This window comes from Nerophis lumbriciformis, linkage group LG38, assembly GCF_033978685.3.
Source record: "Nerophis lumbriciformis linkage group LG38, RoL_Nlum_v2.1, whole genome shotgun sequence".
Classification (NCBI taxonomy): Eukaryota; Metazoa; Chordata; class Actinopteri; order Syngnathiformes; family Syngnathidae; genus Nerophis; species Nerophis lumbriciformis.
Window position 1 is genome coordinate 12,969,112 of NC_084585.2, and position 14,025 is coordinate 12,983,136.

The following is a 14,025-nucleotide window of genomic DNA, read 5'->3' on the forward strand; positions in this document are numbered from 1 at the left end:
AGATAGATAGATAGATAGATAGATAGATAGATAGATAGATAGATCGATCGATCGATCGATCGATAGATAGATAGATAGATAGATAGATAGATAGATGGTACTTTATTGATTCCTTCAGGAGAGATCCCTCAGGAAAATTAAAATGTTTTATGTTGTTTGCTGAGACACACAAGGAGCACTATTGATTTTAGTATCATTTCTCATACTAAAAATCAATAGTAACACATCTATGAACTCATAAGAATCAATTTAAACACAAATAGGTGGGATAGAAGACACACAAGACATGTACAATACTACTAATAGATCATGTAAAGAAGTGTCACGTTACATTTAGGCATTAATAAAAACTGTAGAAATACATATACATGTGTATATATATATATATATTTATATATATATATATATATATATATATATATATATATATATATATATATATATATATATATATATATACATGTGTATATATATATATATATATATATATATATATATATATGTATATATAGGCAAATGTATAAATGCTGACTTAATCATTTATTAAGTACAAACATGCAACCATTAAGCATTTTATAGATAAGCCAATTAATAATGACAAAAACATGTATAATTGTGTTTATAAACTGTATATTAATAGGTGTTCATGTCGGAAATGTTTTATAATTGATGAACACAGTGTTCACTAATCTCTTAACTAATGAGCTTATTAAAAATGAGTAAAACATTTATAATTGTGTTTATAAACTGTATATTAATTGGTATCAATGTCGGGAATGATAATGATAATTCAGTGTTCACTAATCTTTAACTAATGAGCTTATTAATAATGAGTAAAACATTTATAACTGTATTTACAAAGTGCATAAGAATACGTTGTTTTGTCATAAATATGCTTTACAAATGATGAAGTCTTTACCAATGCTTTATTAATGATTAAAGATGCGTACTTGTTATTTGATACCGAATACTTTTTATATTTTTTAGCTTGTTTTCTATTAATAAATTTACAAAATACTAAGAGCACTTTTTTACTTGATGAAAATTCAAACTTTTTGCATCATATTGTCCAATAAAGACAAAGTTTTCACGCTAACGCACACACACAAATGTCACGTGTCGCGTTGGATACTAAAGTGAGGGGACTTTTATTTTAAAAGAACATCTGAGGGTGAGGACCCCACTTCCCTGCAGCTCCACCAGGCTGCTTGCGGGTAACTGATGAGCTCGGGTCTGCCTTTCCCCCAAGTCCTTCTGTGAGCTGTTTGTTCCAGCTGTCGTTGTAAATAAAACAGCATCCATGAGGCCACGTTCAAGAGGCTAACTTGTTTTGGTGCAACAGTAACAACACAGCAGCCCAGCAGCCTCAGTACTATATATGTAAATATATATTGATACTGTATACCAAGAGTCTTCAAACTTTTTTCACCCAGGGCCTCGTACGGAAAAGTACATTGTTTTAATTATTCATACCATTTTTTGATTTTCCAAAAATTCCCACATTTCCAGGAATTCCACAAATTTCAGGAAAAGTTTTTAAACAACATCCAGATTTCCCACATGTTATTAACCAATTCAAACAATTCAGATGAGTGAGTCATTATTTATTTTCAATATACAACTCATTGTATTGCATTACCTTAAATGAGAAAGTGGCCCCGCTAAGATGGCTGCCATGCAGGCACGTAACATACATTAGCTGCTATGAATAAATTTACTTGTAATGGGATTTATTTTAGCTGTGTTAACAACTGCATCAAAGCAATCAAGAAAACTAATTGGTGGATTTGATTAATTTGACTCCTCAATTTTCAGTAGTCTACTTAGACGCTGATGGTTGAAAATATATTTTTTAATTCATTCGAAACATAAAATTAAGTTGACTTTATCGCTACAAAAATAAACAAATAGGAACCTGGTACATTAAAAAAAAGAAAGGGAAAAAAAGCTTCTATATATTCAGTGCCAAAGGGGACAACATTAAATCAATAAATACATATTCAAAAAATTACTTAAATGTGACAGCAATTATTATTAATCGCAAATCAATACATAAATGTGTTATTAAATGTATCATTGATTTATTTACGGTAATTATTCAATCAGTTAATAATTGTAATAATTGATTCACTATTTAATTGATTATTACACAATTTAAATATTTATTTATTGTAATATTTAATTATTCATTTATTTATTTTACAACACTGTGGTGGCTCCTGCGGTGTTCTATATTGCCGTTTGCTGGGGTGGGAGCAGCACGGTCAGAGACATGAACAAACCTAATAAACTGATAAGGAGAGCGGACTCCGTCCTAGGCTGCCCACTAAACAGCATTGATGAGGTGGCCGACAGAAGGATTTTGACCAAGTTGACATCCATAATGTCCAAACCCTCTCACTGTGGAGGCCCTAAGTAGCTCCTTCAGCATTAGACTGTTACATCCACAGTGCAAAAAGGAGCACTGCCGCGGATCCTTTCTACCCACAGCGATAAGATTACTGTTATGTTTTTTAGTGGTGTGGAATATGGATGTTAGTGTATTTTTGTGGTATTTTATCTTCTGTCTGTACATAGCAGTGAGCAATATGTAGCATTTATTCAAATATTTTTGTTTTTCATCACACTTTATTTCTGTTACTGTATGTAAAAACCTGCACTGCAACAACATAATTTCCCCATTGTATGATGAATAAAGTCTATTGTACCCTATTCATGAATTAAGAAAATCATTAAATAAATCATCAAATTATAAAATAATGAAATCAATAATTATTTCAATGATTAAATAATGAATTCATTTATAAAATAGTAAAATCTATAATTAAATGTAAATAAACATTAAATGCAATAATTACATATTGAAGACCATATGAATGTATGTAATTACAATTATAATAAATCAATGAAAAATTTAAAAATGTATTTAAAGATGTATTTATTCATTTATTTATTTCCATTTGGCACTCCATAGCCTTTTGCATGATTTGTGCAATCGTGCCTGTTTTTTGGCTGTGAAGTGACACCAGGTGACCACAAGAGAGCAGAAGAGCCAACTGTTGGGACACTGAGCTCTTAGAAGAGTCAAGAGGCGCTCAGTGACCATGAATGACATGTCTGCCTGTGAGTTGTTCATACAGCCTCAACATCCTATCACAGTCTGTTCAGGACATAAAATTAACATTCAGCATTAATTGCAGTTTGCAGGCGGGTATTTATTTATTACACAAAATGTTTTCGAGCCACACAACATCACACATCAGCAGCTAAAACGTGTGTTCCACATGCTTCTACACTTGTCAATGCTCACTCTTATTCACTCATTTTCCAACACTTATGCTGATCAGGTTAAAGGGTTAGCAAGGGCCCACACCAGTCGACCCTGGGGTTAGATGTGGAGAACCTTCGAGATTAGACTCACATATAATAGACACACAACCATTCAGAACTTTAAAGGAGAACTGCACTTTTTGGGGGAATTTTACCTATCGTTCACAATCATTATGAGAGACAAGAAGACAAAAGTTTTGTTTTTGTTTCGCTTTCTAACATATACAAATCGTCTCGTTCTAGGTGGCTAGAAATGCAGCTAAAGGGAGCAATCAATTCTACCTCTAAATCACTTTAAAAATGCATTCAAAAACCATCAAGAATACTTCATTTACGTTCTGTAGCCTGTATAATAACCAAGCTGTTATTGTAAGAGCGAACACTGAGGAACTATTTTTCTAGTGTAGCAACACGATACGGTATTAGCCATAAAATCTAACTACGGCAAGAGATAAGCTAGCTTCTACAACAATACGAAACGCGTTTGAGTTTGTAATGCACAACACCGCGATACGACACCAATTTGTACTGACTGAAAAACATAAACAATCATATTACATTAAAATGTTCCATCTAGAAGTGTTTTAATACAATACGGCCTTGAGTATTGACCAATATCGATACTAAACCAACATGATATCAGCCGGAATCATACTTATCTACTTTTATAATTTTGTAGTGAAATGTTGGAAAAAGTTTGATCAAGTGAAATTAGTCAAACTGAAAACAATGGTAGGTATGCAAAACATGAAACAATTTATTATTAAACGTCTAGAATGGAGTGGTAATTGTTTTGTTTATTTTAATGATGCAGGCACTTTTGTTACTGGATACTTTTTATTGCGCTTTTGCCTTGGAGACTTTGTATGTTTAAGTAATGTGCAACAATATATATTTCATACTTATTTATATCGACAAATGTGCTGTTTTAGACTAGAATATTGGTCAATTAACGACACATTTTACGTATGTCTAGCTTGTGGGCTATTGCGTGCTTAGCTGTTGTGTAGCTGCTAGCTCCTAGTGGCCTATAGCCTACCATGTTTACCTTATGTAAATTACTTTACTAAAGTAAAATAAAAGAGCAACATTGTGTGTTTATTGGAGGACATTCAGATGTTAGCTGGCTGTCCAGCTTTGCACAAGTATCACAGTGCTTATATCGGACATTTTACATGCAAGCTCATATACTCTCATACTTTTTTCTTGATATCAGACTGATTTCCAATTTCAATACCGGATCGGGCATGTCCCTAGTTTAATCCATGCTTCAAGCCTAAGCAAATGTGTACCTGAAAGTTTGTGTGCATTAAGGAATTGTCATGATACAGCAATTGTATTGTGCATCCCATATAGGGATGGGAATCAAAAACCGGTTCTTTTTCAGAACTGCTTTCCAGTGTATCAATAGGATTCTATCAGTCGGCATCCTAATGACAGCAGACATTGTACAGTAAGTGATGTTTTATTATGTTTGTTGGCTCTCCAATTAAGTCTGCAGTCAGCATTAATCAGTGATAAAGGAAAAAAAAGCAAACGTGATGCGTTTTTGAAAAGTAATGCGATGTGTATGCTTAAAATGATCATATTACGTAAATATTATTTTTTTATTAAAGATGTGCCTGTTAAAACATTACATATGTATTTATTACGTACATTGTGTATATAAAACCCTAATGGAGGTGTTAAGATGTTTTTAGGGACTCTATAGGCAGAATTGAACGGCTCCTATAGGCTCCATTGTAAGGATCGCATTTATTCAATATTCAGATTGCAAAAAAATAATAACCATAACATCCATCGTCATGCCTTTCATAAAGATTGTGAACGACAAGTAAATTTCCAAGAAAAGTGCATTTCCCCTTTAAGACCTCACTGTTGGCTTTGTAAGGCCATGTTAGCTCTAAACAAATTTGATGCAAATCCATCTTTTTCTTATCTTTTTTTTCAAATAAGAATTGATAAGAGAACCGTTAAAGAACTGAATTAGCAGAGTCGAAAAAAGAATCGTAACTACAAAAATCTTATCAATTCCCATCTCTAATCCCATGTGACACTTACCCACAATGTTTCATGTTCTGGGGTTTGTCCATGCGAATAGCCAATTTGATCTTGAGGTCATTGTCTGGGCAGCCTTTTGAAACGGACATCTTATGCAGCTCCGACTGCTTGGGACTGTTTGGCGTCGGATGAAGCACAACCTACAAGTAATAGCACAACAACAACAACAACAACATTAGTCAGTCTAAAATATAAACTGTGACTCTTTTCACCCGTTTTTTCAGTGGATATATTTTACCCTTCCAAGCTCCTTATCCTCCAGCGCCAACACTCCAGTGCTTTCAGTGAAGAGCTTCACTTTAACGGCAGGTAAGGGCTGTGTAGTTGTGAAGTCCCCCTGGGTTCCCCAACTAGACACACATTAGTCAATAGGTTAGTACTGCAACAAGGAGAACTGGAATTATGCCCACATGAATACGAATACTTTTTCTGTGCTTTTTGGTCTCTTGTCCATACATAAACGCATGTGTTTGTCCTTAAAACGTATGTAAACATTGGCAAGGGTGAAGTGTTATACAACAGTCTTCTGCATGTGAGTGTGGACGAGTTTAGCAGGGAGTTAGGGTTTGCCCTCATCTCATGATGTCATAATTGTCATTTCCATAGTTCAATGATAAACAACACAGGCTTTCTGGCTTTAAATATACTAAGAAGATGTATCGTGTTGGTAGTATTGATACCAAGAGTAGTATCAGTACGTACAGTAGAAGGGGATTCATATGACCCCATTTGTCGCGAATTACCTGACACATGAAACGTGACGAAATGGGGTTGTGCACTATCCACTTTAGCCACCAGGCGGCAGTGTTGAATATCTTAAAATGTGCTTTGTGGCAATTCCAACTTTGACCACAGCATCAGTTGCTATATAGAGTGGTGCTTTCCATCCTTTTCAACAGACTGCGTTGCAAAATGATTAATCTCCCACCTTCCTCTCACGCGAGATACACCCAGGAATGGGGCTATATGAATCCCTTCCTTACTTTTTTAGAGTGATTAGATTTATTTTCTCAAAATCGTTTTTGTCATTTTTGTTTCAGAGGACCTATGATGATTTAATTGATTTCTGATTTATACGGTGTTGGCCCTGCGATGAGGTGGCGACTTGTCCAGGCTGTACCCCGCCTTCCGCCCGATTGTAGCTGAGATAGGCTCCAGCGACCCCCCGCGACCCCAAAAGGGACAAGCGGCAGAAAATGGATGGGTGGATGATTTATATGTGTTGTCACAATATTGGACACTAATGTTAAAAAATGCCAAAGCACCAGATCATAAGGTTCATGCATGTTGGCCTGAAATTGCACACAGATTTGGATGCCTCTGCTTTGCAGTCTGATTAATTTGTGAATTCACAGTAAGGTGGACATGCGTATTTGGACATTATGTAAAGCTATCAACCAGAGAGGGAGAGGCTCTTTATGAGGCCAGCTGAGTTTGAGGAAACACAAGAAAATATATAGATTAAGTATTATTTTCATATAATCTTGACATGCACATAATAACATTGACGTTAGACATGCAGGGACATCAATGCTACTAAAAGCAGCTTTTTTTATGAAGTGTGCTCAGGTGTACCTAATAGTGGGAACTGGTGAATCTATATAATGCTCATGAAGTTTGTTTTCTACCGTGTCTGAAAAAAAAATTGCATGAACGTGGAGCAAAATTTACAACAAAGCATATCCAATACATTTTATCTAGAAGTTTACAAATACAGGGAATCATTCCCTGGACACTGGAGGACTTTTAGGGTAAAAACTGAAGGGTTTAAATGAGTAATACAGATTGTGTTTAGCTGTGTTTTTTATTTTGAACAATAGTATGTAAAAAGAGAAAATAAGGAACTAGTTTTTTGATTGATTGAATTATTTATTTCAAACCTGCACAGTACAACAATACACACTTTTTTTTTAAACATTTTGGCAGGGACATTTATGCAAGGCTTGAAAAGGGGTTGGATGAAGCAGATGCTTATAATATCCCAACCCCTCTCACTCATTCCACATTTAACATAAACAATATAATACAAGAACAATACTATACAAACAAAAACAAGAAAAACTTCTGTATACTAACAATACAATAGTACCACTGTTACTATAAAACAAGACAAGACGAGGCAAAACACACACATACACACACACACACACACACACGCACACACACATACATACACACACACACAGGCCCAAACACTCTCTGACCATACACCTCTCTCCCATGGCTCTGTGCTGAGGGCATCACTCTCTTTCCTCCTCGTACTTCTTCAGTACTTCTTTTTTAAACAGTCTTTTAAATGTAATCATGTTAGAACAGGTTTTTAACTCGTCCCCTAAATTGTTCCACAGACTGACTCCACGCACTGAAATGCACATTGATTTTAAAGTTGTTCTAAATTTAGGAAAATATAATTTGTTGTTTCCTCTTAGACTGTAACTATGGTGAGCATCTCTATCCTGGAATAGGTTTTTTATATTGGATGGTAGAGAGTTTTGGGATGCCCTAAACATAATTTGAGCAGTTTTAAAATTGATCACATCGTGCAGCTTAAGTTGCTTTAACTCCATGAATAGTGGATTTGAATGATGTCTGTAGTGAACATTGGACACAATCCTAATGGCCTTTTTCTGCAGAGTGACTAAAGGCTGTAGATGGGATTTAGAACAATTTCCCCAGACTTCAACACAATAGTTTAGATATGACATAATAAATGAATGATACAATAAAAGCAGAGCATTGGTGTTCAATAAATGACATGATCTCCTCATCATTCCAACACATTTAGCAACTTTTGTCCTCAGGTAATTTATATGAGGCTTCCATGATATATTTTCATCTATTACCACTCCTAAGAATGAATTTTGTTGAACATATTCTATTAGTGTATCATCAATAACAATCCTGATGGGTATTTCACTTTTGCGATTGCTAAAGAGCATGATTTTGGTCTTCTTTAAATTCAGAGACAATTTGTTGGTATTAAACCAAGTTTTTAACTTGATCATCTCCTCAGTTACAGAGGCCAGAGGTTGCTTTACGTCGTCACCTGCACATGTAATGGTTGTGTCGTCAGCAAAGAGGATGAACTTCAGCAGTGTTGATACTTTACATATTTCATTGATATACATTATAAATAGTGTGGGTCCCAGTATCGACCCCTGGGGGACTCCACAGGTTATGTTCATGAGTGTAGATTGATGTTGGTCGATCTGAACAATCTGCTGTCTCTCATTCAAGTAGCTCTTCAGCCATTTCCCTGCCACTCCCCTTATGCCATAGTTTTCCAGTTTGTTTACCAAAATCTGGTGGTCAATGGTATCGAAAGCCTTTTGCAGGTCAATAAAAATTCCTAAAACAAATTTGTTTTTCTCGATACCATTAGTAATGTTCTCTATTAGATCACTTAAAGCTAATGAAGTTGACCTATTTTGTCGGAACCCATATTGACAATCAGATAATAATGTGTGTTTTTCAATGAAGCCACGAAGTCTATTATCAAATAATTTTTCCAATATTTTTGACAACTGTGGCAGAAGGGAGACGGGCCGGTAATTTGTGAAGTGGTGTTTGTCTCCAGGTTTGAAGATGGGGATGACTTTTGAGAGTTTCATTTGTGAAGGAAATTGTCCAAGTTGAAAAGATAAATTGCAGATGTATGTGAATGGTTTGATGATTTCTTCCGCTACATTCCGGACCGTCCTCATGTCGAGGTCATAAATGTCACGTGATGTTTTGTTCTTGCTTTTCTGAATAATCTCTAAAACTTCCTTTTCGACAGTCGGAGTAAGGAACATCGAGTAAGGATTTTTTCCAATAAGTTCCATGGGCTGTTCATCATTAATTGGGATTTTTTTTGACAGCTCAGGCCCAACTTTAACAAAAAACATATTGAAGCCGTCAGCAATCATCTTCTTGTCACTTATGATTTGGTCGTTCTCAACAAAAAACTCTGGATAACAAGGACTGTTTGAACCATGCCCAATAATTGTATTTAATACCTTCCAAATTCCCTTTATATCATTTTTCTTTTGGATTAATAGTTTGGTGGTGTATTCTTTTCTGCTTGCTCTTAAGATGCTGGTTAATTTATTTTTATATGTTTTGTACTTTTGTTCTGTTTCTATGGTTTGATGCCTAAAAAAAGTCCTATATAAATAATTTTTCTTTTTGCAAGCGTTCGCAAGCCCTTTAGTTATCCATGGAGTTTTTGTGGAGTTAGTTATAGTGCATTTTTTGATGGGGCAGTGTGTATCATAAAGTGAGAAAAAAATGTCATGAAATAAATTATAAGCTGCATTTATATCTGACGTTTGAAAAACAGAATCCCAGTTGTGTTTCGCTAAATCATTCTTTAGTGCTGTTAATGATCTTTCTGTTGTGGCCCTACGATAATATTCACTATTTACAGGTTTGGATGTTTTGCAGTTAATATTATACACCATGAACACGGGTAAATGATCACTGACGTCACTCACTAACAAGCCTCCAGTTACAGTCTGATCTACAATGTTACAAAATATGTTGTCAATAAGTGTGGTGCTGTGTGTTGTGATTCTAGTGGGTCGTGTGATCAGTGGGAATAAGCCCATGGAGAACATGGTGTCAATAAATGTTGCTGTGTGTTTGTGTTTATTAGGATTCAAAAGGTTGATATTAAAGTCACCACATACTATATATTTTTTGTTTCTCTTAAATAATTTGTCCATCCATTCATTAAATATTTTTAAGTCGGATCCTGGTGTTCTATAAATGCAGCTTACAATAATGTGTTTCCTATTTGAAAATGATAATTCCACAGTGACACATTCGAAGAGTTCCTCAACAGTTAAACACATATCATTTACAATACTACAGCTGATATTTTTGTCCACATACAGAGCCACACCTCCTCCTCTCTTATTTTTACGGTTGGTGCAAAACATTTCATACCCATTTAATTCAAACTCATTACTTGTATTCTCATTCATCCATGTCTCTGAAATACCTATAATATTAAATGGAGATTTGAACTGATTCAAATAGTCCTGGATATCATCAAAATGAGAGTATAGACTCCTGCTATTAAAATGTACTAGAGATATGTTATTATCTTGCATAAATGTTTTATCAAATGTGACGTCAGTATAATATAAACAATCATTGTTGGTGTTTTGAGGAGCATTTCTATCTGGATCCATTTCGCTCATAAATCTTTGTGATTTATAGTTGATGTGGTCTGAGAAACTGATCGATTCCAAATTGTGGGAGTTTATCAAATCTTCATTCTCCTCTATTTCAGAGGAGAATTCACTATCAGAACTATCCATATAGAGTTATTTCAGAAACATGAAAGGAAGAAGAGGGTGCGTGATCATGGTCAGATAAATCATTCCTCTGTTCATGAAACATGAACAAAAGAAGAGGGCATATGGTCAAGGACTGTGGGCCACAGACACACAACACAAACATGCACACAACTGGACCATTCAAGCAAATACATAAACAATCTCTCATCCACACACACACAAACATACACTCGTACACTGCAGGCAATAAAATAAACATGGAAAACAAAAAACCAAACAAAACAAAAAGCTCCCCCCAAGAGCTACTAAATATCCAATTGCAAAAGTAAAAAACTAAAGAAGTAATATTAACAAAAATATACACACATACATATATACATACATACATACATATATACATATATATATATATATATACATACATATATACATATACATACACATACATATCATACATGCATGAGGTGTGGTAAGTATCACATATTTAATATGGAACAACTTCAAAATGCAAAAATAGTTTCCTAAATAATTCCCATTCATCACACCATTTGCATAGTTAGGTTCGGATACCAAATAGAAACAAATAAAAATAAAACTCTTATACATCTTCTGTGTACAAAATAATATTGTGGTTTGGTGAAAAACAGAAAAAAGAAAAACAGTCACGTGGCAACATGACGCGTCAACAACCCAGGAAGTAAACAGACCCATGCCTGTCTCCAGCACAGAAGCACTACGATGAAAAAGTCTCATTGAAGAAAAATCAAACAAAAATAGTCTTACCAAGTGTCGTATGTCCATGTCTCTGTGTGAGTACCCCCAAGTTCAGTGGAGTTTACGAGGCTGCGGAGATGAACTTTTCAGCCTCTGCTGGATTGTCAAAAAAGTGTTGTTGGGAGCCTTTGGAGAGTTTGATAGTTGCTGGATAAATGAGAAAGGCTTCAAAACCAGCTTTTCGAGCGCTGTACATAGTGGAGTAGCAGGGTCGTCTCAGCTTGGCCGTCGCGTCACTGTAGTCGTAGCAAAGCGAACGGAGTTACCGGAGAGCTGAAGAGGAACTTTCCTAGCCTCCTTCAGGATGCGGTCCCTATCCGTGTACCGCAGACACTTAACAATCATCGCCCTGGGACGGGGAGATTGTCGCGGGGGGCCAATGCGATGGGCCCGCATGAGCTCCGGAGGATTTGCAGCCAAGGCAGGGAACCACTTGGGGATGTTGGCGGACAGGTAAGACAGCGCGTTATTTCCTTCTTTGCCTTCTTTGATGTTGATGATTCTGATGTTATCCCTCCTGCTTCTGTCCTCGAGATCTATCATTTTTTTCTCAATCTTCGTGAGCATGCTAGTGAAATTGAGCATAGCGTCCTCATTGCTCTGGACACGTGTTTCAATAGAAGACACTTCATTGCGGACAGATTCTATATCGGCAGCGTGCTTGGATAAAGTATCTTGAATTGTACCAAGTTGATCCTCCAATCGCTGGAATCGCTTTTGGGATCTATCCTCAGCCTCATTGAAAAATTTCCTGAGTAAAGTCTCAAGATAGGCCTCAGTGACGACAGGTGTTTGAGACGAGGACGATCCCGACTCCATTGTTGCCCTTTTCATTAAACTTTTGTAACGGGTGTGCAACAAATAAGGAAAGCGTTGTTCGTAAAAGAAAAAATTATGGCAGAAACCCAAGTAGCTTAAGAGTTTTTTAGAGCATGCACAGGAGAGCTTCAGTTTTGGACGTGCTCTACTCCGCCATCTTGCTGAGAGTAGACACAAGTAGACGAGACACAACAAACCAAAAGTTTAAATGTTGTGTTGATATTGTGTAACTGTCAATAGAATGTACCATAAATAAATTAAAACAATTACAGTTAAAGGCCTACTGAAACCCACTACTACCGACCACGCAATCTGATAGTTTATATATCAATGATGAAATCTTAACATTGCAACACATGCCAATACGGCCGGGTTAGTTTACTAAAGTGCAATTTTAAATTTCGCGCGACATATCCTGCTGAAAACGTCTCGGTATGATGACGTCAGCGCGTGACGTCGCGGATTGTAGAGGACATTTTGAGACAGCATGGTAGCCAGCTATTAAGTCGTCTGTTTCATCGCAAAATTCCACAGTATTCTGGACATCTGTGTTGGTGAATCTTTTGCAATTTGTTCAATGAACAATGGAGACAGCAAAGAAGAAAGCTGTAGGAGGGAAGCGGTGTATTGCGGCCGACTTCAGCAACAACACAAACACGGCCGGTGTTTCATTGTTTACATTCCCGGAAGATAACAGTCAATCTTTACCATTGGCCTGTGGAGAACTGGGACAACAGAGACTCTTACCAGGAGGACTTTGAGTTGGATACGCAGACACGGTACCGTGAGTACGCTTCCAAACATTTGATCGCTTGCCCGTACGTGCGTGCCGCTATGTGCATGTCACGTACGTAACTTTGGGGATTTGGGGGAAATATATGTGCTGTATGAACTTTGGGGAGGTGAACGGTACTTTGGGCTGTGGGATTGAGTGTGTTGTGCAGGTGTTTGAGTTGTATTGGCGGGTTATATGGACTGGAGGGGGGAGGTGTTTGTTATGCGGGATTAATTTGTGGCATATTAAATATAAGCCTGGTTGTGTTGTGGCTAATAGAGTATATATATATGTCTTGTGTTTATTTACTGTTTTAGTCATTCCCAGCTGAATATCAGGTCCCACCTGCCTCTCACAGCATCTTCCCTATCTGAATCGCTCCCACTGCCCTCTAGTCCTTGACTCTCACTTTCCTCATCCACAAATCTTTCATCCTCGCTCAAATTAATGGGGAAATTGTCGCATCTTCCCTATCTGAATCGCTCCCACTGCCCTCTAGTCCTTCACTCTCACTTTCCTCATCCACAAATCTTTCATCCTCGCTCAAATTAATGGGGAAATCGTCGCTTTCTCGGTCCGAATTGCTCTCGCTGCTGGTGGCCATGATTGTAAACAATTTGCGGATGTGAGGAGCTCCACAACCTGTGACGTCACGCTACTCGTCTGCTACTTCTGGTACAGGCAAGGCTTTTTTATCAGCGACCAAAAGTTGCGAACTTTATCGTCGATGTTCTCTACTAAATCCTTTCAGCAAAAATATGGCAATATCGCGAAATGATCAAGTATGACACATAGAATGGACCTGCTATCCCCGTTTAAATAAGAAAATCGCATTTCAGTAGGCCTTTAATACATGTGATTGTTATCGGCCGATTTCACTCATGGGATGATCGGTATCGGAATCGACAGCATAAAACCCTGATTAGAACATCCAAATCTCTAATATATAAACAAGAGACTGTGTAAATGTGTTTTTGAGAA

General features: G+C 36.6%; 1 protein-coding gene across 3 annotated transcripts in view; it reads right to left on the reverse strand.

The window, feature by feature from the left end:
* Positions 1–14,025, reverse strand: part of LOC133578319 (calcium-dependent secretion activator 1) — a 291,918-nt gene that overhangs the window by 231,305 nt on the left and 46,588 nt on the right. For all 3 annotated transcript variants that reach the window (XM_061932657.1, XM_061932658.1, XM_061932659.1), the window contains exons 7-8: positions 5,630–5,741; positions 5,392–5,531 (exon numbers count right to left, since the gene is read on the reverse strand). In XM_061932657.1, coding sequence (XP_061788641.1) covers positions 5,392–5,531; positions 5,630–5,741 — 252 coding nt within the window. The remainder of the gene's footprint in view (positions 1–5,391; positions 5,532–5,629; positions 5,742–14,025) is intronic.